We start from the raw sequence: 26,811 nt of genomic DNA on the forward strand, positions 1-26,811 counted from the left end.
TACACACTTTACAATTCACATATTTAAAATAATCATTTTGATTAACAAAACAGGGACTGAAGCCTTGTGATAGCAAAGATTTGATCATCTCCACAAGAAAATGAAATACACGTATTAATGTGTACCAGCAATATCAAACAGCATTATTCACTTTTTTCATATAAACATTTTAAAGATAAACTTTAGTTCTGGTAATGCGATTGCATTGTGAAAGAAAAGGTGTGGAAAGGATCAGAAACAGTTGATCATGTAGCATGTAAGTATTGGTGTGCACTGCAAGGTTCTGGAGTCATCAAAATCATAATAAATTTGACCGAGTCTTGGTAAAGTAACAAGCACTCACATAGAAAGCTATATATGGGACAACACACATGGTGTCGGGGCTAGTACTACCTTGATTTCCTTGTCTTTCTATGCTCATTACTCAGCCAGTATACATTTTCTTCCAAAATTGTTTGGCACATGTCATTTATTTGTAATCTTGAACATTCAGTGTAAGTTTCGTTTGATTCTGTGAGAATTTTTTTTTTTTTTTTTACCAGTACTGGAGTTTATCTTTAATATTTGTTTCTTCATTCCATGAAAGACATCAGGCAATGCCAAATCATGTGTAAAATATGATAATAAATTCAATGCTGATTACTTTTGACCATGTGGTCACATTTTTGGCACTTATTCAAGTACATTAAACTTTATTAATTTCTCTTAAAGGTAAAGACCAGTAATGGTCATGCGATTGCATTGTGAAAGAAATGTTGTGGAATCGATCAGAAAAGGTTGATCATCTAGCATCTAGCATCTGCAAGGTTCTGGAATCATCAAAATGATAAGAAATTTGGCCCATTCTTCGTAAAGTTACAAGCACTATACACAGAAAGATGTATATGGGACTACCCTATCTCTCTCACCAGACCATGAGAGAAATAAATTTACCAAATATATGAATTAGTAGGCGGTTTCCCGGCAAATTTTTTATCATCATGTATTAGTCAAAACATATTCTTTCACATGATTGGTGGTGAGAGCTTCCATTTCATTTTTTGAAATTGGGGCGTTGCCAATACTGGTCTTTACCTTTAACCCATTGTCATGGAGAAGCAGGTACTACCTGTATTAAACCTGTGTTACACCAAGGAGAACCTAGGAGAGAGAATGAGAAAAAACAAAAACCAACAGTTTCAATTATAGCCGTTGGTTCTCCTTGGTTCTATGAATTAGAATGACTGTATGACTTTTCTTTAGGAAAAAAATTGACAACCATTCTTAAACAACATTTATTTGTATTCGAACACAAAACATACCAATATAAAGTGTGTAAATAACATGTTTATGTGACATCAGCATGGTAAAGATTATCACTATTGCATCATAATTTGTCTTTACCTCTGACATTATATTACATCATTCTTCAACAACATTTATTTGTATTCAAACAAAAAATATTACTATTTATTGCATCATATACTTGTATCATAGTAATAATAATTAAATCAATTTTTATGGCGCAGCTACTATATAAATATACTCTACTGCACCGTGATCATATATCATTATGATTACACATGTACATATAAATTGCCTCAACATTCCAAAGCTATTATATACAGGCTAATTTTGATGTAAAATTTGGTCACTTCTGACTGGAAAAAAATCTATTTAGTATTTTTTTCTTGAATGACACACATTGGTATTTACTGATTCTAAATTCATAGATAGGCACTGCAGCAACATATAGGAGATCAAATATTGTTTGGTTTGGTTTGGTTTTCCTTGACTGAATTAATTTGGTTTACCAATTTCAGTTAAATGGTATTGCATAAAATTGCAAATATTGAGCAAATCCTTATATACACGTTTATCTTCATATATTAAACAAATTCAAATTTTCATCTCCTATATATGCCGATGACAGATTATTATTATATGTGCAATATCCTATTTCTACAATATCATGATTTGGACATCTCATGCAAGTTAGGCATCAAGTTCCTTGGTATAATGTTTTCCACTTTAGGCTTACTGTAGCTATAACTAATTGTGTAATGATAGAGAAGATTGAAATAGCAATCATTGACATTCTACATTCAAGAATAATAATGTGATTACAAAGGACAAAAGCAAAGTTTCATCACATTTTCTCCACATATTTTATTATACCGGTAACTGAAAATAATTTTTCAAATGATTTAAAAACTTAAAGATTAAACAAATTAAAGATTACAAAAAAGGAACAAGAGTACTAACACATTTCATTAACTCTGGAATTATGTTGCAGAAACTCCAGGACTTATAGCTTGACAAAAATTACAAGGTAAAAAGGAAAAATAGTAATTACACTACAACTTTTAAAAAAATGCAATAAGGAAATCCTAAGGGATATGGATAGGACTTGCATCCTGACTGAAACAATGATGAAAATACTAATTAAACAAAATTGTGTTCATTACAACCCTGACATTAAGAATCCCCAGGGTCATAGCTTGACTGAAACAATGACGAGTGATGGCCATAGTGCTGTGACCCAACACCCCCAGGGTCTTATTAACACACCAGTAATATGGACAAAAATGGTTTAATTATCACTCTCCCTAGCCTTGGTAGTGGATGCTCTTTGACAGTGCAGTCACGGTGTTGGTATGATCCGGGGCTGCAGTTACAGGATGATATAACAGTTGGTGACCATTCACTAATGAAGAGACTCCCAGGAGAAGGAATGTCCACTGTTACCTAGAATCCATCTCTAGTTACATAATTCCTTATGGATCTGCACCTGGAGTAGGAAAACGATAGTAAAAAGCACATCGGTTAAGAGAGTTATGTAATCAACATGGTCACTGACTCCCTGGCTTTTTTATGATTAACATCCATTAATCTCTCTTCTGATGATAATTTAATTTTTTCAGAAGACTAACTTTAATGACTGTTTATTTCATCATCATATGTATAAGATTATGATTGTATAACGCATGTTCCAGCAATATTAACTCCAAAGTCGAATTTCTAACCAATTTCATAGCTAACTTTAGCCTAATCGCAACCCTAACCCCTTATTTTTGACGAAATACACTCGGCCAGCTTGGATCCCAATAGATATGGACATCACAGGTCATAACATTGTCTGTATGTAAAACTAAATGAAACCTAAAGCCCAGTTTAACATCCTATTGGTTACAACACAGGCCCAATGAGCCACAAACCCTATAAGCTGCAGAACCAGGTTCAACCCCCTAAACACTAAAAATTTCTTCTTTTTCTTTAAATACAATATGATTTTTTTTGGACAGTGTCAAACAGTGCAACTCCTAATTGATTTTACCACACTTAACATTTATACAGTCGATATCCTGCGGAGAAACAAATAAAGGATTTAAGATGTAAGTTATATATGCACATCCATATAACTTAATACACCATTCTGGCCCCTTTGGAGATAATACAAAGTAAAGCTTATAGTAGTTTATCAGAGAGAGAAAGAGAGAGAGAGAGAGAGAGAGAGAGAGAGAGACAGAGAGACAGACAGAGAGAGAGAGACAGACAGACAGAGAGAAGGGGGAGGGAGGTTACTGACTTCTTGCAATGTTGTACAAGAAGTTAAGAATATAGAACTTAAATTAAAGGCAGGCTTTACTACTTCAGCTAGAAGGGATTAGACCACCAGCGAGCCAGCGAGGTCACTGTGACAGGTGGCTATCTCATTAACTCAGCTCTCATTTAACATAAGAAAAAGAGGATCATGTGGGACCAACAGGCACCGATTGGGGAAGTTTTCTATATAGAGGGAGCAAGTAGCTACAAGTAGGACAGTGTGCCTTTAAGTCAATGACCTTTCCATGTGATAAAACATATTAGTAATAGATTCACCTCTGGTTATCTCTAAGAAGCTTATGAGATTGCAAACAATGTCTATCATTTGGTACACATTAATGTGCAGTCAGAAGGGCATGACGTTTTATGACTTTAAATGTAGTTGGTGTCAGTCTAGTTCTCAGTCGTTCCACAATCTATGTCATTCTAAAGTAGTACAATCTACCTAGAAGTAAGCTTATTCAGAATTGTAATCAAATCTTTACTTTACTTGTGACCCATAGTTTCAGCTTGATCACACCCTCTATAGTCCATAGCTTTACAGTTTGATTCAGCCTTCCATGGATAGAAGAGAGTAATGGTAAGTTTTAACAACAACAAATGAATATCACAATCTTTATTGGAATATTTGGTTTATTTATTGGACAATCTTATTTTTTTAAAGACGCAGTGTGTCAACAAAAATCACCTCTATATGCACACTCCACTTGTTAACAAAAATGTTTGCAGCCATTAAAAATGCTATTGGTATATGTGAAATTAAGTATTCATTGTGGTATACCATACTATATCTATCATATTAGTTTTAAAGTACTGATGTTAAACTCCAACTGTGACCTTAGGCTAAATTTACGGTGAATTTCTAAACACACACAATATATATAATCAATTTGTCCCACACAAAAGAATGGAAGAGGAACTAGGTATTACACCAATATTAGTCCAGTACTTACTGTACTGAAACTCTCATGAATTCCCTCCAATTAACAAAATTACTCTGATTCTGAGCTGACTTGCAATAACCCCACCAAACGACACCACAGAGTATTGAATCAAAACTGAGACAATGATAAAGAGATTATGTTTTATCATAGGACAACATCTCTCTAAAATGACCTTTGACATCAATTAGTAGGAGCTATTAAGATTAAATGTGGACATAATGAGTGGAAACATGTCAGCATCAGCTGCCTGATTCTCATGGAGATTAGAATGCAATCCTGGAAATAAATAAAGTCCAAATGTGAAACAGAGACCCGATTCAATCATACAAGATTGACTAACAAGGAACACGTTAATCTTAAGATATGAGCTTCGGTTTCGAGGCACTGCTACTACAGCAAATTAATAACAGACAGGAATAATGCTGTGCAAAATTAGACCATCTCAGAAGCCTATCGATGATAACTGCATTCACTGATCTTAGCTTCATAATTAGCCTTTAATTCGACTTTCAGATTCAGTTATTAATTTTTGTAATTGTAATGAAATGTAGATTTTCAATTAGGTTCTCAGACATACTTGACCTGACATTAATCATGCTGAGACAAGCACAGCATACACCCAAAACATATGCAAGAGCACCATCTATTGGTGAACATCAGGTAACCACACAAGCTGCATGCTTCATGTAGCCTACTGACAAAATCCCATTCAACAGTGTTTGTCAGTTACCGTACTAGTATCAAAGGAAATGAGCTGCATTCAATGCTACTCTACCTTCAAAGCGAGTGTTTAAAAATGCAATCACTTAGCATGCCAATATTAAAAAATGGCATGGGCAGATTTGCTACCAAAATACATAACAAGCTAAAAATTCTTCAAACTATTAATTTGTTTTAGTTAATTACTGCATGCTTTAGCTTCTCCATTCATCTTGCAAAGCTGGGTAAAGCAAGATTTAAACTTTTCTTTCAAAGTACTAAATGCTATTCTTTGCTTGAAACTTTCTAACAAATATATCTTTACAAGTAATTCTAGGCTGTGATTGTAAAACATGTTCACAAGTCCGATGCCAAACAGCAAACTTCAATTATACATCATATTTCTGCAGTTTAAGGAAGACACAAATAACAGTATTTCTCCTGGGGGTTGCATGATATGTAACAATATGAGCTCATTTCCCTCTAGTGAGAAAGAGAATTAACTAGAATGAAAACAATGTCCTTCTAACACTTCTGACATCTTAATTGGACAATGAATGAATCAAGAAAGCATTTTTAATCATGATGTATTCATATCTCATTGACAATCATATTTTAAAAGGAAAAGAAATCCTGTTTTTCCCTCTTTATTTCATTCAGAAAATGAAGGAAAGTAGTGGTCTCTGGAGAATAGCCTGCAGATACTAATTAGATGTAATTTGGAGTGAATGTATGAACATAATGATTGTGATTAGCTCATACTCTCTAATGTAACAAGAACTGCAGGTGCAAACATAATTGGGCCCGGGAGAGCCACGTGGTATGATTCTTATCAATGGTACATGCTCAATTAAAGCTTTGAAAGAAACAAGACAAGGGACAAATAATCTGAGGTAAACGACTCTAAGGAGAGTAGTTACACAAAGAAATGTTGAGCAAAAGACTTCATTACAAGGCAATGAAAGCCACAAAGAGTTACTTGATATCATTAACTCTCAGAAGAATTAAATAGATATGAATGCTGGATAAGACTATGATATATGGACATGCACATATGTATGGTATAGTGGTAGTAGTGGTAGTGGTAGTGGTAGTGGTGGTAGTAGTGGTAGTGGTAGTAGTGGTAGTGGTAGTGATAGTAGTAATATCAGTAGTTGTATTAGTAGTAGTAGTCGTAGTAGTAGTAGTAGTAGTAGTATTAGTATGACATGTAGTAGTAGTGGTAGGGAGACGAGGAGGGAGGGGGATGAGGAGGGAGGAGAGAGGAGAGAGGAGGAGAGAGGAGGAGGGAGGAGATGAAAGGATTGGGAGGAAGGGGAGAGAGGAGGGAGAAGGAGGGAGGAGGAGAGAGGAGGATTGGGAGGAAGGGGATGGAGGAGGGAGGAGGGAGGAGGAGAGAGGAGGAGAGAGGAGGAGGGAGGAGATGAAAGGATTGGGAGGAAGGGGATGGAGGAGAGAGGAGGGAGGAGGAGAGAGGAGGAGGGAGGAGGAGAGAGAGGGGGAGGAGGAGAGAGGAGGAGGGAGGGAGGAGGAGAGAGGAGGAGGGAGAAAGAAGGGGGAGGAGGAGAGAGGAGGGAGGAGGACAGAGGAGGAGGGAGGAGGAGAGAGGAGGATTGGGAGGGGAGGGAGGAGGAGGGAAGAGGAGAGAGGAGAGAGGAGGATTTGGGAGGAAGAGGAGGGGGAGGAGGAGGGAGGAGGGAGGAGGAGAGAGGAGGAGAGAGGAGAGAGGAGAAAGGAGGAGAATAATACTTGATTATTTATATTTCGGTACTTCTCATCCTACTTCCACTAATAATTAAACAAACATAGACAAAAAACATATTTTAGCACTTTAGTATTGCATAACCTGAAATTTCCAGCACTACCACCACTACAACTGCAGACACTTTATAATAGAGCATCATTTTTCATTATCGCACCACAATTTTTCTACTGGGTCTATGAAATATACTGCTACTACTAAGGTATTAGGGTTTTTTTTAAAGAGCTTTACTTTGAATGTATAGATTTTCAATAAACTGCTTGCAGATTGAAGCAAGCACCATGATCTTCATACTTCTATAAATGCCTAGGGATTTATTTACAAATAAATGAGCAGTTACAGTAAAAACAAAAACAGAACAAAACAAAAAACACTAATTGAATTAGGTGATAAGCTTATTGATTTCTCCCACTGTTTTCAATGTCACATCAATATCCTAGTAGGGTACCTAGTGCACTGTGAGAACCATGTGGATTAGAATACAAATAACCTTCACTCGAAGTTCAAGAATACTGTGTTGACATTTCATTTGAGAAATATTGAGTCTATTAGCAACTAGTTCATGAAGATAAATACAGATATAATCTTGCAAAATTAATGAGATGAGATAAATTCTGTTTCTTATCTTAAAATAACGAGAGTAGATTGACACAGAATTGTAATATTCTTTGTTACAAATTAGGACTAAAAATCATTGTGGTCAGCTATCACTAATGATGAACATGATAAGAATACTTGATTACCTCATCATGAATTGTAGGTCTCTATCTTTCATCTCTCTATTAAATTCATTCATGAGAAGTAAAAAAGCACAAAGGATAATTGTAATTCTGTTTACTCTTTGTTAGTGATGATGATGTCAAGAACAAAACAACCCTATTCATGAATTTATTACCAAAAGATACCAAACGGTCACAGCTTGTGTGAATGAATGAAATATATTTCTGACCCATATCCTGAAAAACAAAGAGAATTAATGAGCTTGTCATCTCCTTTTTCATACTTTGAAGTATCAACTTCTGGGAAAAGAACACAATGGAATGCATATATGGAATGAATGATGACATTTTTAAAACCTGTGGTTTCATGTACCACAAATTGAATATAATAGTGACGTTCAGATTAACCATTTCCCATACTCATACCCAACTCTACGCAATCATTCCCTAACCCACGAGATTGCCTACGTCATTATTGATCAACATTACAGGCAGCTTCCTCTCTCTACTCCTTGTATGGATCGGAGAGCAATACAAACAACCATTAATGAAGTAGAGGAAACTTCTGCCATGACTTTGGTCATCACCATCGCCTGGGTTTCAACAGAATCAGTACAGCATGGAGCAGACTCTCTCATTAGCCTCAATTAGATGAACCATTTTGTTTTTAAGAGACATGAAAGAGCACGGTGGACTTAACTGGATCCTCCTAATGTCCAAAACGAATAATCTTCGCCTTGATACGCCACTAACGATGGCAAACATCATTATCACTCAGCAGCCTAAGATATATCTGCTGCTGAATGCACTTGAAGGCATGCTAAGATCTAATCTTGGACAGTCATTAATTAGCCTCAACATAGACTGTGTTCCTTAATGACATTGGCTACACTGACTAATGATTAAAAGGAGTAATTTGGGATGGTACTTGACTGCCAAAGCCAAAGGAGCCTTCTTTATTTTCTTTTGCTAATGAATTCACAAACAATGGCATGTTTAAAGAAAGGTTTCTGATCCCCCAACATGTACTTCAGCTAATTTGGAGGAAATGAGGCTGATTAAAATGATGGCTAAAATATGCAAATTTAATTTCTATCGGATTCTTATGAATAAATCAACCAATGTAAGCGTTTAACAAGTCATCAACAGTCAATCTTTAATTTTGCTCATTCATTAGGCATCCAAACCATTTGACAATTTAATTGTTTCCAGAGGTATATATGGGTTAAAGGTAAAGACCAGTATTGGAAACGCCTCAATTTCAAAAAAAGAAAGGGAAGCTTTTGTTACATGTGAAAGAATATGTTTTGAATATTACATGACGATAACAATTTTGACGGGAAACCGCCTACTAATTGATATATTTGGTAAATTAGTATATCTATATACTGTTGAGAGATACAAATGCACGTGTCGTGCACGTGTGTGTAGTCCCATATACATCTTTCTGTGTACAGTGCTTCTAACTTTATGAAGACTTGGCCTAATTTCTTATAATTTTGATGATTCCAGAACCTTGCAGTACATCTATGCTAGATGATCAACCTTTTCTGATCGATTTCACAACGTTTCTTTCACTATGCAACTGCATGACCATAACTGGTCTTTAGCTTTAATGGTGTGTACTGTGTGGGCATGAAAAAGATATAAGGAAATCTGAAAAGGCCAAATGGTAAGACTTAAAAAGTATGTGCAAAACAGAGCTGAAAAAAGACATACACAAAGGTAGACAGATAAATAAGAAAGAGAGATGAAAACAGACGGCCCTATGGAAAATAAAGAAAAAAAGACGAAAAGTGAACCAGCAAGAGAAAGAAAAGGAGACAAAAACACACTAAAAAACAAACAATAAAGAAAGAAAGGGTAAATAAATAGAAGGAAGTAGGAACAGACTGTAAAATATGAAGAAAGAATAGGCTTGCTAAAATACAAAAGAAAAAACAGAGAGAGAGAATTGCATTGAGAGACAGATGGTACATAAGAGATGAAAAGGAGACAGCAAGAGAAAATAGACATTTATCTACATTTGCCACTCTCCACCCAGGTGAAGTAGATAGGTACCTTAGGAAGAAATTCCTTGAATGCTTTAGCACCTTATAATGGCAGCTCAGCTACAGCCAGGGTAATACTAATATGATACTTTATATCAAGCACAGTACAGTATATTTGTATAGTAACTGTAATATATATAAATGGATATATGATGATTATTATTCTTATCTTTGAAATTGAAATATAGGTTACTGGTGTGAACTTTTCCTTTAATTATTCATATATCATTTCATCATTTCATCTTCTGCAATGCATGCAAAATCTTCTTCTTTTTTCCTCTTCTCCATCCATCACTCGGAAATGATCATTCTTTGTCTGATCAATCAATAATTGGCCTTGCTTGGAATTTTCATATCTCCTTAAATTCAAAATAAACATACTTATTTTCCTGGAAACAATATAATTGTTAACTAACTTTGGTGTTTTTATGGTTTCATGGCATTAATTTGTTACAGAATAAAGGGAAGCATGCAGAAAAGACTGCCAGGGAATTTAATTAGAAACCTTACTATGCTTAACACTGTGGTTATGGTGTTATAACTTTTGGCATCATGCCAAATGTCATGATGCTCTCGCTTGAAAGATTAACTCTTATTTTTGCTGACAGATATATTGCTTCTGATGATGAGGAGATAGTAAGAGTAAAATGCTAGGCAAAATAAAATATGGGCAGCTCCTGCATTCAAGTACATTTAAAAATACACACAGAAAACATAGAAGAAGAGGAAGAGGGAGAGAGAAAGCAAAATAAACTTTCAAATCGGAGGAGAACCAACAATAACAGGCATCTTACTTGCTGAAGACGTAAAACAAAAACTTTTCATGAAAGCACAATATTTGTAGGGATTCTTTGATCTTCTTAAATGAATTTTGCATCATTCCAGTGGTAGTTTTGACTGGCTTCATCGTTAAGAGTTCAATGACCCTGTTCGTTATATAATACTATTGTTTACTTTATTTGATGTATATTGCCTGTGCATATATACATGTATATGCCGCCCTGCAACTGAAAATTGTATATGAAATTTAGGCTCCTAATGGCGAGCTCTTTCTAAAGTGCATGTCTGTTTCGTCAAATTGTCGGCTGGGATGATGAGCTCATGTATGAGTTGATATAGAGTTGTTAATTCTACTATCTATGCAATCTGCTTTTATGCTACCAAACAGAATGTTTCAATGATCAAAGTCAAACATCATTTTTGAGACAGTAGGGGGAATAAATTGATGTGATCTGATGCAAAACACTAACTTTACTGATGTATCTTATAACCAATTATTACAACCCCAGCATTAAAAGCAGAGATAATTCGATTGAGTGATTACTTGTGGAATATATCATTAATAATCATTTACAGAAACTTGCTTCATTCGGGTGTTTCAACTGCATGTTCCATACACTGCTGTGTTGTTGGAAGATTTGCCTATTTAAATTGCATCACTGTGCTATTGTTTCTAAATAGTACTATCAGGGATACTAAGTGCTAGGGGGTGTTTCACAAAGATCATAAGTTGAACTTATCTCTAAGTTGGCCTTAACAACTATGGAAAGCCCTTAGCATCTTTGAGAATATTTTGTAAAAGTTATTTAAAAAGCATAAAATGTTGATTCAAATCATTCATATTTTCTATAATTATGGGAGATTTTATGTTCTTGATGTGGAATTTATGAAAAGTCTAAAATACTTGAATTTATGCTTTTGAATATATTCTATTTTAAGGCTACAAATGGCTCTCCACAATTCTTAAGTTCAACTTAGAATCTTTGTGAAACATCCCCCCTGAGTGCCAGGTCTTGTAGGTGCAGACATTCAGAAAATGTACAAGGTACAGAATTTTCTTACCATGGGTATCATAATGAAAAAATTAAAAAAATGAATCTCTGGAGAAGTTTGGGATCTAAAATGTGCATACTGACCACTGGACACAGCAATTGATAAACAATTTCTTTCAATATACAATGACACCTGAAGCCTAGGATATACAGACCAGCAATATCACCTATTAAATTTACTTCTTAAATATGTTTAGATTTAAAACAAACAGAACAATGCAAGAGCAAGACTGACCTAAGGGCCATACAAGTTGGACATTTATTCACTAATTAATGCATAGCATCTGATGAGAAAAAGAAGTTAGAGACAGAAGGGCATTTACTGTAATATAAAAGTATATCGGTATGAGTTCACCTCATTTTGGGCACTCAGTAGACTATATATTGACCTTCTAACAAGCTTTCTGGCTGTTGTCCAGACGATTAGACAAATAGAAATCAAGAAATGACTATTACTTTCTTCCCTAAAGGCTAGTAAGTGTATTGGTCAGTCAATAATGACCTGTGGGTTAAGGTATAGGTCAGTGACCACAGCTATACTTCAAGGTAGTAAATGACAGTGAATAATTTTATACATAAGCCTCAATCATACAGAATTATTTACCTTTTTATGAGATTCCTATTCAAAGCTCTATAATTTTAAAAACACTCACGACAAGGATTTTAAAACTTAAACCATGGTCTACCACACCCAACAACAAAAAAGAAAAAAGAAAAATTGCAAACAAAAAATTATTTGATGCTGCTTGTAAGTGTCGGCTTGCATGGTGATGTAGATATACAGTAGGCTTGCGGGTGCACCTGACGACGGATAGTCAACCTGTTCGAAATGTCGAGCCACTCATCCTCTCCAAGCGATATAGTTCTCCTTAGAACTATAAGCTAAGAAAGATTAAAAAAACAGTCCTTTTCAGGACTACACACCCCCAAGAAAGATTACTGAGTCAGAGTCCTTTTCAGGACTCCTCAATCCTCTCTCTCTCTCTCTCTCTCTCACACATGGTGCACCCGCAGGCCTATTGTATACAAAATTATTTATGCTTTATAATAAATATAGGCTGACAAAAAGATATGTTTTTTCTTGAAAAAGAAAGGTGAACAAATATTATTTTGCCTGTATTTTGAGTATTTACATATATGAAAATTATCATTTGAAATTTTGCGATAAGACAAATGTCACATAAATGTTTTCTATTTTATCCATACACATTGATATTACAGTTACAGATGTAAAAACTAATATCGAAGAAAAAAATTCCGGCGGAGATAGCTCTATTCTGTACATTTACCATGTATTATACAGTAATGCAAACAAATGAAACTATCTCTGTGAGTGTCACTGTTATCCTTTAGGGCTTAAATCGATACAATTGATACCAGTTTATTTCTACCTTGTTTTAATGTCATTTCCTTGTCTGCATCTGACATCATATCCTACTCTGTAACATTAAAGGTCAAATCGTAGTAGGTCCATGGTCAAACTAACCTTTGAAGAAGAGGTCGATAAAGGCACTAACCAGAAGACAAGTGAATGACCTTATCAACAGTTAGGTCACTTCAATTATTGGAATTCACAGGGCATAAATATCTAAAAGTTTGGTTTCACTTTTAATCACAGACTTCATTAAAGTTCTATTCAACATTCAAAGTGACAAAATGTAAAATACAAAGTCAAAAACTGTAAGTAGTGACTTGTGGTCACTGGTTTATAGCAAGACTATGAAAACAAAATACAGGGAATAATCATGCTAAAATTGATGATATTAAAAATTTGGTAAAATTGAAAAATGTTTTAGTTTTAGTTTTAGCGACCAATGACATCAAGCTGGATGAGCCTTTACACCAGGCCTTCTCAACTAGTTTATTAGAAGCGCCAAAACAAAAATTTATTGAGGTTGAAGTGCCAACCTGTATGTTTGGTGACTGTGTGGCGAGGGAACGTAGCGACCGAGCCGATACCGGATGGGGTCCGGGGGTCGAAGCCCCCGGAAGCTAGTGGGTTTTAGGGCTTTTTTAAAGGCCCAGATGTGGCATTTCTAACACCTTTTTGTTCCATAAAACATCAATCATAATTTCATATTGATGTGAAATAATTAGTACAATTCCTGGCTAAAATCTACACTTGAAGTTAATTTATATGTAGTAATTTTGGTGCAATAAACATGGAAAATGTCAAAATGAAGTGAAAATCACAAACAAAATGGCTTGCTTACACTTTGGGCTCAACTTCGACTGCAACTTTTTGATTTTGCTGAATTTTTTTTTATTTTAAAATATAATTTTTAAATTTTTTATTTCTTTAATTTTTAATTTTTAATTTAAGTTTATTTTTTATTAGTTTTTTGGAACAGCCACGCGCCACGAGTGGCGCGCGCGCCGCCAGTTGAGAAGGCCTGCTTTACACGTATAGGAAACAAATTTTAATTTAAAGAAATAAAGAAATTTAATACTCTTCTAACACATTGAAATCAAAGGAACATGCAGGCATCACAGACATGCTGATCCTGTATTAGAACTTTAAGTTGTTCTAAAAGAAATTAAAAAAAAATAATATTGATAATAAAACAATATACTTGCAATTACCGGTAATTATTTGTTATATCTTGCTATTCTGTGCTATTTATTTATGTAAAGTCACATGGGTTGGGAAAAAGCTCTCCCGGTTTTAGTTATATAATTAATCTTTTTTTTTTTCTTCCTGGTATCCAATCCATGTCACTCACTTGAAATAGATCTTACTGTTGTTTGGTATTAAAGTAACACTCCTATGTACTAGTCTTCCATTTGTATTGTTTAAGAACAAATTTTGTCACAAGTATAATGCACATAAAAAAGGTCCTGTTGCTCCTAACATTTTTACTACTGGTACTTTTTTTTCTTCTTCAAGTGTGCACATGTTGTTTTTTAATAGATTTAGGCATGATGCACAAGTGTACTAATTGTCAGAGGCTCAAACTTGGAGTATATTCTGAATATTAATATCAGTAAATAATTGATTTTAGTATAAGCTTTATTTTACCGTTACAAGCTTGTCAGGCTAGAGAGATAAAGTTTTGATTGCTTAATTAATCATTCCATGGAATCTAGTTTTTCTGGTTGACTTGTCCCATGGATAATAATATATCTGAAATCCTGCCGTTTCGAAAGTTAAAAATTCAAACAAATCAAAAACTGTCATCATCACTGAAGCAATTCATTGCATATGAGTGAAAAGGACACTGTGTATTAGTGATCCGATGAACCTGTAGATTCTTTTTGATGGTATTAATGACAACCTTTTAGAGCAGGCTTTGTGTATATTAATCAAAGGGTTTATACTGCATGGGGTTGTGACCACGCCTGCCCCAAACCCTGGCCCGTGTCTCCACGCCTCAACCCCTGGCCCGTGCCTCCACGTGCCAACCAAAAAGAATAGGGTGATTATGTTAAGAGATGTGTGCATCCATGCAACTAACAGTGATATCCTTCCGCCATTAAAAGTAGGATAGTGAAGATGAACAACAGGTTTCTATGCACTAATGAAAAATTTGCATTTCTTAATGATGTTGGAAAAAAGCAATAAAGATGGATTTTCTACGTATTGATAATAAAGTTAGAAGAGATGTGTGCTCTGGTGCATGAGGATGAAATATCCTCCCGCCATTAGACACTGGGTGACAGTGAAAGAGGAACAACAGGTTTCTAATTGATTAATAGAAAATCTAATTTTGTTTGTGATGTTGAAAAAAGGGCAATAAAAATATCTTGGAAATGACTGATTTGCCAGGGTCATCCATTTTCTGCATCAGTGCAAGTTTGTGATTGGTAAGAGTTTGTTGCAGCTGAGTTATAGATGTAATCAGTATCAATGCCACGAAACTTAATTAAATCATTCTATTCATCAGAACATATAGTATCAACCTGCTTTCATTGTTCACAACTACTTTCATTACTGGCATCACTATAATCAAGTTCATCATCATCATAATCAACACCATCATCACCATCATCATCATAATCATCACCATCATCATCATCATAATCAACACCATCATCATCATAATCATCACCATCATCACCATAATCATCACCATCATCACCATAATCATCACCATCATCACCATAATCATCACCATCATCACCATAATCATCACCATCATCATCATAATCATCACCATCATCACCATCATCATCATAATCAACACCATCATCACCATAATCATCACCATCATCAGCATCATCATCATAATCATCACCATCATCATCATCTCAATTTTAGTGACTTGGTCCAAAATTCATCTCATTCCACTCACGAGTATCATTAAATTTGTTATTTGTTTATCTCAGTAATGTAGTTAATGCAGCTCATTTATATAACATCATCATCATACATATTTGTTTGTTTATGTTAATTTTCAAAAAAAAATTCATTTGATGGGCTGGGGTTGACACTCAAAATTTTAGCAAAGAATCCCAGCTTCAAAATCAAGAGCACACTCACTTTCGACCTTACTCTCCTTTTCTTTTCATCTCTCACCATCCTTCTATTATTACCTTCCTTCCTCCCTCCTTCCCTCCTCCCTCCCTTCCTTTCTCTCCCCTCCCTCCCCCTCTCCTTTTTGTCTTTCATTAATTAGATATCTCTTCTAACCATACACGCATCATCAATTATTTTTTGTTTTTGCCTGAGTTTCTCTATTACACCACATGACCATTGTCCCTGTTCCATATTCATCTTATTCTCTATATTTTTTAATACACCTGTCCAACATTCTGTGATTCCTTGTCAATTTTGCTCCTGACCTGTGTCAAGTAAAGACAGTATGATGGCTACACCAGCATCATCCTTGGTTACCTAGCAACCAACATACTACCATGTTGTGCTGGCACGAGAACCATGCGTGTCTCGCTGAGATAGAACCCATCATCGTGCTGGGAGCATCAGCAACTGTGCACCCACCCCATTTCAATTGAACACCCACATTTTTTTTCTTAAAAGAAAGTTTTGGGGTTGAATTGTTTGTTGTGGGTTTTTATATTATTCTTTTTTTGTTGGGGGGGGGGGGGGAGGGAGGTCTTTTCATGTCTGGCTCTTTTTGTAATCCTTTTTTCCTCAAACATGTTTTCATGCACAGAAGGGGTTAAATTAAAAAAATTAGTCAGGTTCAGTTTATTCAGACAAGTAAATATTTAAATATTTCAGACAAGGTATGATACCGGCTTACTGACTATTTGGTGTGGATTCTAACTTTAACTATTTGAGACATAGTATGAATCTTGCAGTTCTGCTGGTATTCTACCCTTCAATATTTGAGACATGGTATGATACTGGCTATTATGTTTGGATTCTACCTTTAAATATTTGAAACATGGTATGATACTGGCTGATGGGCGTGGATTCTACCTTTAAATATTTCAGACATGGTATGATACCAGGAGCATCAATCTTATTATGTGCTTATTGGCCCCTGGAGAGAAGGCAGATTTTTGGCGGTCCACTTCGTCCTCATTTTGCCCAATTCATATTCATGAAATCATCATACAGTGCTCTAGGTTAAAACACAGTGCAGATTATTCAAAAAGTCTCCTGTTTATATAATACTCTAGTAATCTTGAATTTAAGTGAAATTAATGAATTTTAAAAGCTTTAGCTTACCCTCTATAATTCATTACATTAATAGTTAATCCTCAGGCTGTTCAAACACAAGAACGAACAGATATTTTTTGTCTCCAGAAATTCTCTTCAAAACTAATGATAGAAAAGAAAGAGCTGACATTAATTTTGTGATGTGAATATGACTTTGTTTCTTCCTTAACTTACAGTACACTGAGTACAGGCCCAGTTTCTTGCAGGTTGGACTCTCTCTTGATACCAATAAAGACGAAGGAGGAATGCTATAGGCAGGCTACTATCATTCCAAGACGGGTGGAATGTTATAGTTTTGTATGTTTTACAGAGTAGTAAAGATGGCACAGTTGAAAGATAGAAGTGGAAGTAACACATATTGTTTCCGTCTCCATGTACTTCTTTGCATTGACACAAGTAGGGCTAGTTTAGGCATAACCAGTTAAGAGAAAGTTATAAGATAAGTGAAGGGTTTTACATTTCTTTCTCTAGTGATAATGAATCATTAATTTACAAAAATTATTGTCTTCTTCGACCTTGTCTATCTCACATTCTTGGGTAAAGCAAAGTGGTATTTAAGTACAATTATTTCTTTTTTCCAATAAAAGTTATTTCTTAATGTTTCTGCCAAAGATAGCCCTAAAAAATGCTGCACCAATATTTTATCAACTTAATTAAAGAAATATGCATTCTTTGGTTTATCCAGCTTATGTTCAGGTTCTATTTTGTGTAACATACAGCATTACAGTTCAGGTTGTAATATGCTTTTAGTTTAGGTTCATGGTATGTTTATGGTTAAATGTAATGTTAGCTCTAGGGTTGAAGTTAAGAATATGAACAGTTTAAGACATTGGCTTTGAAGCAAGTTATGCCAGGGCATTAGTTAAACCATATAACATAAACATCAACTACAAGAAATTAACTAACAAACAAATAAAAACCAACATCAACAACAGCACCGAAACATTATATAGACATGTGTTGTACAAAGAGTAATACCCTTCTAGCAAAACAATTTACTTACAAGTAATATTTGTAGCTTTTTTTTTTTTTTTTCCATCTTTATTTCACAATTCACAAGTTTTACATGTCAAGAAAATAATTACATGCATGAAACATCAAAATTAAATCAATCATAAAATATGCAAATATAGAAAACAAACATTCAGTACAGGAGAGATTAAAAAAAAAATGAACACCTACTTTTTCAGTCTCTAAACACTTGCCATTTTTTCTCATGGAATTCGAGACGATTCTTTTTGAAAGCAATAATACGTTCTGTTCTTTCTAAATGTCTAACAGAAACTAGGAAAGGCTGAAACTTGGGAATCGTGTTCTGTATCTTACAAGAGAAAATGAAATATTTAGCATGGAGTATAACTGTGTTTACTAAATAAAAATTATTAATCATTAAAGTCCCAAAGCAAATTTCTTCCTCAGAGAACATGTTTTGTCGAAATTGTTTATCTTTAAGCCAAGAAAATATTTCGTTCCAGAATTTACACACAATCTCACACTTTAAAAAGAGATGTAATAGGGTTTGTGGATAGGTTTCACAGAAATTACAATCAGGAGATTCATGAATCCCCATTTTACATAGCAAATATTCAGTCGCAATTTTCCTGTGAATGAACTTAAATTGGAAATTTCTCATTTTATTTTCATTTGAAGATTTGTAAATCAAAGAGAAACGATTTTTCCATATTAACGAGCTGTTCAAATCAACTGATAAATCAGATTGCCATTTATTTTGGTGATCTGTTTCTGATATTGAAATTGTATGTTTTTTCAAAAAAAGAAGGTAACATAATTTTGAAACTTTTTTCAGTCTTAGGAAGTCATTCAAAAGAATATCGCTTGCATTCAACAACAATAAAACATCATGTTTACAGTCACCATGCTTTATAGTATCTTTCCAATTCTTAGGAATGGCAGCTAATATTGAAAAATAGGATAGAAATGAATCTGAACCATACTTTTGTAACACTTGATCAAACGGTATAAAGGACCCATCATGGTTTAATATATCTTTTATATATATCATATTTTCTTTAAACCACCTTTCAACAAAAATCGGTTTACCATCAATCAAAATGTGAGAGTTAAACCATAAGGGTTGTGAAATGATTTCCTTAAACTTAACTGGATTATAGTACTTGTAATGACACCACGCAGTAAGAACATCCTTCCAAAATGGATCTATGTTTTCATTAAAAACCATGTGCTTTGAACAAATATTCCACTTAAAAAAGTGGTCTCCGCCAAAATATTTGTAGCTAGTTACTCTGAAGTCTGGTTCCCTTGACGATCCAATCTCTCATCTTGTGGCACATTTCCACTGCTCTGGGCTGTTTAAAAAAGTAAAAAAAGAACATGAATTAAAAAAAACAATGGGATGAAACAGAAATACAGTATTGTGAAGGAAAAGGTTAAGAAATTTCATTATCTTCTCAATATGTGTGTGTACGGTATGCATCTCTATTGAATATGTATCTACTTTATACGTAAAAGTCTTGATAATATATCCCAAATTAATTTTTGTTTTGTCATCGGTGTATTAAACCATAAAGCATATATGGTTTCAAACATCTTGAACTTGACCAGACTTTGAATTTTATTTTCCACTTTCAAAGGGTCAACATAAAAAATAGATGTGAATTAAGATATAAAAGACTACATAATGAAAAACATAATGTAAGCAATGCAAATATCATGTTTGAAAAGTAATACTTTGTGTGCACATCTGTCCACATAAAGTGAATATTTTTGTTTAAAGATATTTACAAATTACAGTAAGTACATCATAGAACAAAATAAAGAACCTGTAGGGCAATTCCACGGTAACGGAAGGACACTCAGACAAGATTTTTGAACTTCAGGTTCATACTAAAAGAACTGTTTTATTAGTATAAGATGTGAAACAGTACAGATATAATACCTATATAAGTGCCTTTAATTCTCCCCAAAAAAATTGTCATTATAGTTAAGTAGTTTAAGAATGTGCATATTAATTATCTCGGTAACGGAAGGACATAAAAATGGACATGGTTTTTCCAGTTAATTAGTGTTTATCCAAACTTTGTGATGTTGATGAAGCTTTCCACTTGACTGAAACACATTTTGTTCCCCATAGTTTAATACATACTAATAAAACATTTCTTTTAGTATGAACCTGAAGTTCAAAAATCTTGTCTGAGTGTCCTTCCGTTACCGTGGAATTGCCCTGTATTATACATTATAATTTGGAGTAGAATTTAATATCTAGTTTTGTGGCATGATCCATACCATATTCAAGATAAAGATAAAAATTAGGTAATGTTGTTTAGACAATGCTTGCTAAAATATAAATTAAGAGAGTACACTTGAGCCTGTGAACTTCCTGGCAGAAAATTCCTTTAAAAAGAGAAATACCACGAGGCCGGATATCAGTGAAAATCAGCTGTAAAAAGAAAGCACATTCCCTTTTTATACCCTCAGTAAAGAATGAAAAATAAAAATAACTCTGAGATTAGAACAAACACTTCCCCCATTCACACAGTGATAATAACAATAGAAGGGGATCTTTGGCCATTGTTTATAACGGTACTTGGATATCATGTTAATGGTTTCATCTCATAATTAACCACTGGTTATGAGCAGTTTGGATCTTCATTAAAGCAACTTATGATGGACTTGTATCAAAGCAAAAAAAAGTTGAGAATAATATGCATGTTGACTTGAAATTTGAATGGGTGATCAAAAAGGTATTTCATGTAATATTCAGATAATAATCAAATGCTGAAAGTATCTTTCTCAAAATTAAAATTTCTACAATTAAATTTATATATTTAAATATTTTTTTGATCGTGAGATTTCAAATTACTTGTAGCTCCGTAGATGGTCCTTTCACTAATACATGTTAGTATATTAATTCAATTCTTTCTTTATTGTGTAAAACATTTTCTACTTATATTTCTTTTATATTGGTATTCAATATCAAGTGATTTGAGCATCCCCAAGACAAAGGAGAAAATCTAATAAAAAGATGGAAAAACTTTTGTTTAATAAAAACAAATATGGAACGACTATATTTTGATCATAAAGTACAGCATTATATTTTCCCATATCCTTGTAAAAGATACACGTGCGAACACTTTATGATTATAATTAGAGCCAAAACAGAATCAACAGTACGTAAGTGAGTATGCAGAATGAATATGGTGGTACGATGAGAAACGTAGACCTCCGATGTTTGTATTCCAAACATTGAACCTCTGTGAAAGGAAATATTATTGGCCTATCTTCTTGACTCAGGAAGTTATCTAGCAACAATCAAAATACTGGTCTGATGGATTATAGTAGACCGTGTGATTTCAGAAAGTTCCCATTAGCTACTCTCATCTCTGTCATGTGAGTTCCACCACTTATACACCAGTGGCCATGACCAATTTATTTATGTTGATCTTACCATTTCCACTGATAACCTGACTTGATTACAGCTATCAAAGTCTTTATGATTCAATAAAACAGTTAGAATTTCTTTTAAATTGATTCAAACAATTCATTTAGAGATGTTTTTATTTTCATATGGGTGTGAAATAGTCACATTAATTTTGTATTCATTCATCATCAAATGTTTAAAAAAAAAAAACATATCCTGAATGTGTTTAAAGCGTTTGGTGCAACCTTTATAGAATATTCTGTAAAATTAGTTCAGTACAATTACTTAAAACCTAAACATCTCTTAACTGATCTAGGAGGTGTTAATATTGAGAAACTTTATGCATCAATCACTATTTTAATATCAATTTAACAGAAACCTGCAACAGAAAACCAGTACAATGTAACTAAGTTCATCCTTTCAAGGTGTATACGCCCTATCCCCAAACATATTAATATCTTGTTTTCACAATACTTATGAATACTCACTGCTACTTCAAACTTCAGAAGTGCTTCTTAAAATGCTACGTTACTTGGATTTCAATGAATAGAAGATATTTATGAAATTCAACAAATGGCAGAAAATCAAATTTTGGTTAGAATTGTTACTAATGTCCTTTCAAGAAGAAAAAAAATAATAACAAATTAAGCAGCTGTAAAAAGAGTGAAGTCCATGTACCAGTCCTACGCAAATGAGAGCTCAAAAGTTAGATCCTAGTGCCATATCTACTGTACATTACAGTTGTTTTCCTATTGTTTTTGTGTTTAATTCCAAACTCCTTATTAGGATTTGAAGTAATCCAATTTGGCTAATTACTTATATCCAAAAGATGAATGCAACCCAACTTAATATCTTTATTGAAAGGCCTGACCCTTACACAGGTCCATTACACATAGATCCCCATATTCTAACTGTGGACCCCCAAAATTGAGATAGGGAAGGGGAGGGGGCATGCATGGCGATCTTTAAAATTTCAATATGGACCCCCACTGAAGAAAAAAAAGGTAGTGTGGATACTTTACTATTATGACTTAATAGTGAAGTTTGCCACTAATTACATTGCCTCAAATGAAGTCAACAAACAATGGATGCATAACAAATTCAAATAAACAAGTTTGTTTGATGGCAGGTTCCCATGATTGTTTCCCAACGCTGATTGTGTATTTGTATCACTTGAGTCATGGCAGGAAGTAATCGGGTGAATTCCCATGCTTTTTATTACCACCATCATCAACAAACTTCCCGTTTTCCCAGGGTCACACAAGGACTTCCAAAGCCAAGGTCAACCAGAGGCTCTAACCGCTTACCATCTACCAGTTCATTAACATTTGTATTGTTTCGGGTAGAAACTTAAAACGGATGATATACCCTACTCGGTTAGTTGAGAGGGCAGTACCTGTTTATCTGGTAGAAGTTTGTTTCCATGTTACATGTACTGTATGTTTCCTTAATTTCTTTCTAGAAAGTAAGATTTTGTCAAATGCGTAGCCAATGAAATAATACCCCTGATATTAGAATAATTAGACTATGTTTACTATTAAAGATATGTGTATTGTACAACTTAAATGTTGTGCTGTTCATTTTCTCCTGGATGATATCAAAGTAGGTTTTTGTTTTCCTTCATTAACATAACACTTATCATACCTTCTTTCTAGCAGTATACACAATCGATTACAAATAAACAGCCTCTTCAATATCTAAATCTAAAATATTGACAACAAATACATAATCCTTGCCATTCGGCATCTTTATTTCAGAAATTCAGAACTTCTATAAAAAAAACTTTTCAATAGAATGTTGTAAACATATGTTTTGCATGAACATTTTCAATATCCCCGTAAAAAAAAAAGATACATTCCAAATTTCAGAATGATATAATATAATTAAATGGATCTAAATTACAATTTGTTTAAAATTCAATATTTGAAATTCAAACACAATTTTACGAGTTTCATGTCGCCTGATCATATCTCTTTCCTCTTACAAGAAAGTTAAAGTCAGACCAGTTGACAGTTTCAATTTACCAAAGAACTATCCCATACAAAGAGAGGGGAGAGTGAAGGAAGAGAGGGGAGGGGGGAGAGAGAGAGAGAGAGAGAGAGAGAGAGAGAGGAGAGATGTGGGTAGAACAAAGCAACTTATTAACCAAGTAAAGCAAAGTATACAAGATGAGCTTGTAACATAGTTTGGTTACTACAGACGATATAACCAAATTTTCTTTACATGATATTGTCTGCAAGAAACAATTTCTTCTACGTCACAGCTTTCATTTCACAACTTTTATTGCGCTTTTGGAGCACTTAGTAAATATAACATTCATCATTTTCTCTGGAGTAGAATCATAAAATTGATTTACATCCCGTTCATGAAAGCATCCTTCATATTCTATCAACATGACATGAACATCCATTAATCACCACACTCTGTCATAGCTCGCTCCATATACACTTGGCTAAAGTGCTATCATCGTAGAAGTGTCAACAAAGCTTCCGACCATAATTCTGAGTCTTCATCGTTTCATCTTCTCCCTCTTACATCCTCTCATCTCTTTCGTCTTTATATTTTCCACATGAATAAAAGTCCATATTGTGTCATCATTTATCATACTCCATCTTGGCATGTACAGCTGCTTCTATCCCACATAGTATGAAGGCTCAAGTACATAGCAACCATGTCATCTCTCAACTTCTTCAGAGATCATATATCACAAACATTTCCTGAATTTTTCATAAAACATAAAATCTGCACCGAGAGAATCTGTTGTGGGAGGATCAAAGATACCACAGACACCATTCAAACTAGATGTACCTGAAGAGAAACAAAATTGTCTCCCCCCCCCCCTCACTCATTATATAGCACTTGACCTCCTTTAAATATTAATTTCACAAATGATTATCTGATGGTTTCATATAATGCTTAACCAGAGCTGATAAACCGGGAGAGCAAACATGTATGACAACTTTTATCACACCTCGCATTGATAGTCATATTTCTACATCTATTTGAACAACTAAATGATAGCATTTTAATTACTTTGGGGCAATAAATTCACATCTGTTCCAGGTGCAAAGATGAGATTAAAGTGTCTGACTTAATTTCACAGATCAAAATTACTTTGTACAAATATAATACGTACAAGATGGAAACAATTGTTCTTTAAAAATGTAGAGGTAATGTCAACTATTTGTAAACTATCAAAATCTTAAGGAAATTTTCATACATATCTTCAACCTGGAATATCATGAAAAATATCCTTTTATAAGTAGTTTTCAAAAAATGAACTTAAAACAAAATCATATTCCAATTATACAGTTTGTATTCCTAATATATACTTGATACAGTCTAGAAAGAGAAATATGCTTTATGTGGGACATGTCTTGAGTTGGTTGGTTGCAAGAAATTTTGCATTTAAATGAAATCAGTCACAGAGAGTTTTTTTTATCTCGTTTTAAAACCTAGCTTCAACTGAAGTTTTTTTTTAAACAGAGACAACTTCTTTCGATTAAATGTTCATACAGAATTAAAGAAATCAGATTATAAAAGCAGTTGTAAACAAAGGGAAAGCCTACCTTATTATCACTCAGCTGTTGTAGTGTGCTACCATTCTCAGCAGCTAGATACTTGATGTGGAAGAGTTTGCCATCAAAGGTATACCAGGGCATTAGAGATTCCATCTGGAATGGCAGGCAGCAAGTGGAGTTGGTATAGTAACCAGTACTTAGACCTCTCACGAAGATTGCTGCTAGGTGAACGGCCCTGGGACTTACTCTGGGAACCTACAAATACAATATTTGATGGTATTCAGTTGATTTACAAAGCAATGATACACAATCTTTCAAATAAAAAAGATCTCCTATAATATTTCATTCCTTTAGAACGTTCCTTTAAACTAAATACATAACAGTATCATTAATTCTACCATCAAAAGCATTTGTAAATGTGACCCGGCACCAAAACCAAATAAAGAGTCGCCAGACATTATTTTTAGCTTTGGTCTCATTCTAAACGAGGAGATTCTCAGCTTATAAATGAAATACAATTATAACTCATCAAAATTAGATGTTCCAAACCCAACGAAAATAAGAGGAAAATGGCCAGTCCAAGAGAATGTTACTTACAGAATTTAAATTATGTTTTCCACTTTAAGCACTCTGACCCATAGGGTAATGTGATGGGTGACAAAAAGAGGATTAAAACTTAATAGAAGTATGTGTGCAAGGGTCAAGGTATCAATACAACAGCTTACTCAATTAAGGGAGATCAATATGACACAATTAGACAGGGTTGTAAAGAAATAAAATCTACTACAAAATCTCAAGATCATACCAACCACTTTTCAACTCAACACCCCTCCCCCCCCCCCCAAAAAAAAAAAACTTTGATATAAAAAAGGGGCCCCCATGTACACAAACCCAACAAATTTAAATTAAGACCCCCTGAAAAAGTTAGTGTACTGTGTAGCCCTACGTTATACACTCAAGAGGTCATTTTGAAATGCTTTGATATTGTTATACAGTTTTACAAGTTTATGGAACCCCACTTACAAGCTCAAGCTTCTTTCGGGTTCCATAACCATTTTAGACTTTGTATGTCAAATATGTTTTGTATAAATCTTTTGAACATAGTTTGTTATTTTGAATGTTTGATTTTTGTTTAAATGGTTGAACCAATAAATGAAATGAAATAAATGAAATATTATTAAATCGGCCATATATTTTGTGCATTGTGAAGTATTTTACAAATGTAGGCAAAAGGCATGATATCAAGCTCTTTGAAGTTGGATGAATTGGGTGTGATGGCACAGGCTTTCAACTGTCCTGATAATGGATTAAGACTTTTACTCCTACCCCAAGACCTTCATACATGTACTTGCACACTTCATACAATCAATAATCTGACAAACCTTCAATCGCTCCAATGATGCAGGACTATGACTCTGAAAGCAGATGGCTTGCGCCACAAAGGCATCAACGTCACAAGACCTAAGGGTAGACTCGGGGGCATGGAGGAGCAGGAAATGGAGGATGCAGCAGAGCAAGATGTGACGATCTGGGATGGCATCCAAGATCCCATCTTCAAGGAGCTTGGTACAGTGCATGCAGGAGAAGAAGACTTTGAGACGTAGCCTCTGAACATCAGTTGTGGTATCATCAACCCAAAGGTCTTCCAGTCGGGGTGGGGAGCTGCTGGTCAT

At 34.4% G+C, this 26,811-nt stretch overlaps 1 protein-coding gene across 1 annotated transcript; it reads right to left on the reverse strand.

The window, feature by feature from the left end:
• Window positions 1–1,026: 1,026 nt before the first annotated feature.
• LOC115929621 (constitutive coactivator of peroxisome proliferator-activated receptor gamma-like) lies at window positions 1,027–26,811 on the reverse strand. The gene is made up of 5 exons (XM_030999184.1): window positions 26,521–26,811; window positions 25,187–25,393; window positions 19,464–19,545; window positions 3,794–3,798; window positions 1,027–2,770 (listed from the first exon to the last, which is right to left on the reverse strand). The coding sequence occupies exons 1-3, from the start codon at window positions 26,809–26,811 to the stop codon at window positions 19,474–19,476; spliced, it is 570 nt and encodes a 189-aa protein (XP_030855044.1). The 3' UTR covers window positions 1,027–2,770; window positions 3,794–3,798; window positions 19,464–19,473.

This window comes from Strongylocentrotus purpuratus, unplaced genomic scaffold, assembly GCF_000002235.5.
Source record: "Strongylocentrotus purpuratus isolate Spur 01 unplaced genomic scaffold, Spur_5.0 spur5_scaffold_5, whole genome shotgun sequence".
NCBI classification, from domain to species: Eukaryota; Metazoa; Echinodermata; class Echinoidea; order Camarodonta; family Strongylocentrotidae; genus Strongylocentrotus; species Strongylocentrotus purpuratus.

Bases quoted from the DNA above. Each gene is read 5' to 3' on its own strand.
- LOC115929621 (XM_030999184.1), bottom strand. From the start codon at position 26,811: ATGACCAGCAGCTCCCCACCCCGACTGGAAGACCTTTGGGTTGATGAT. The intron at 25,394-26,520 runs GTTTGTCAGATT...TTGTATTTGTAG, and splicing joins CATCATTGGAGCGATTGAAG to GTTCCCAGAGTAAGTCCCAG. The intron at 19,546-25,186 runs GTAGGCTTTCCC...TTTTTTAAACAG, and splicing joins AACAGCTGAGTGATAATAAG to CCCAGAGCAGTGGAAATGTG.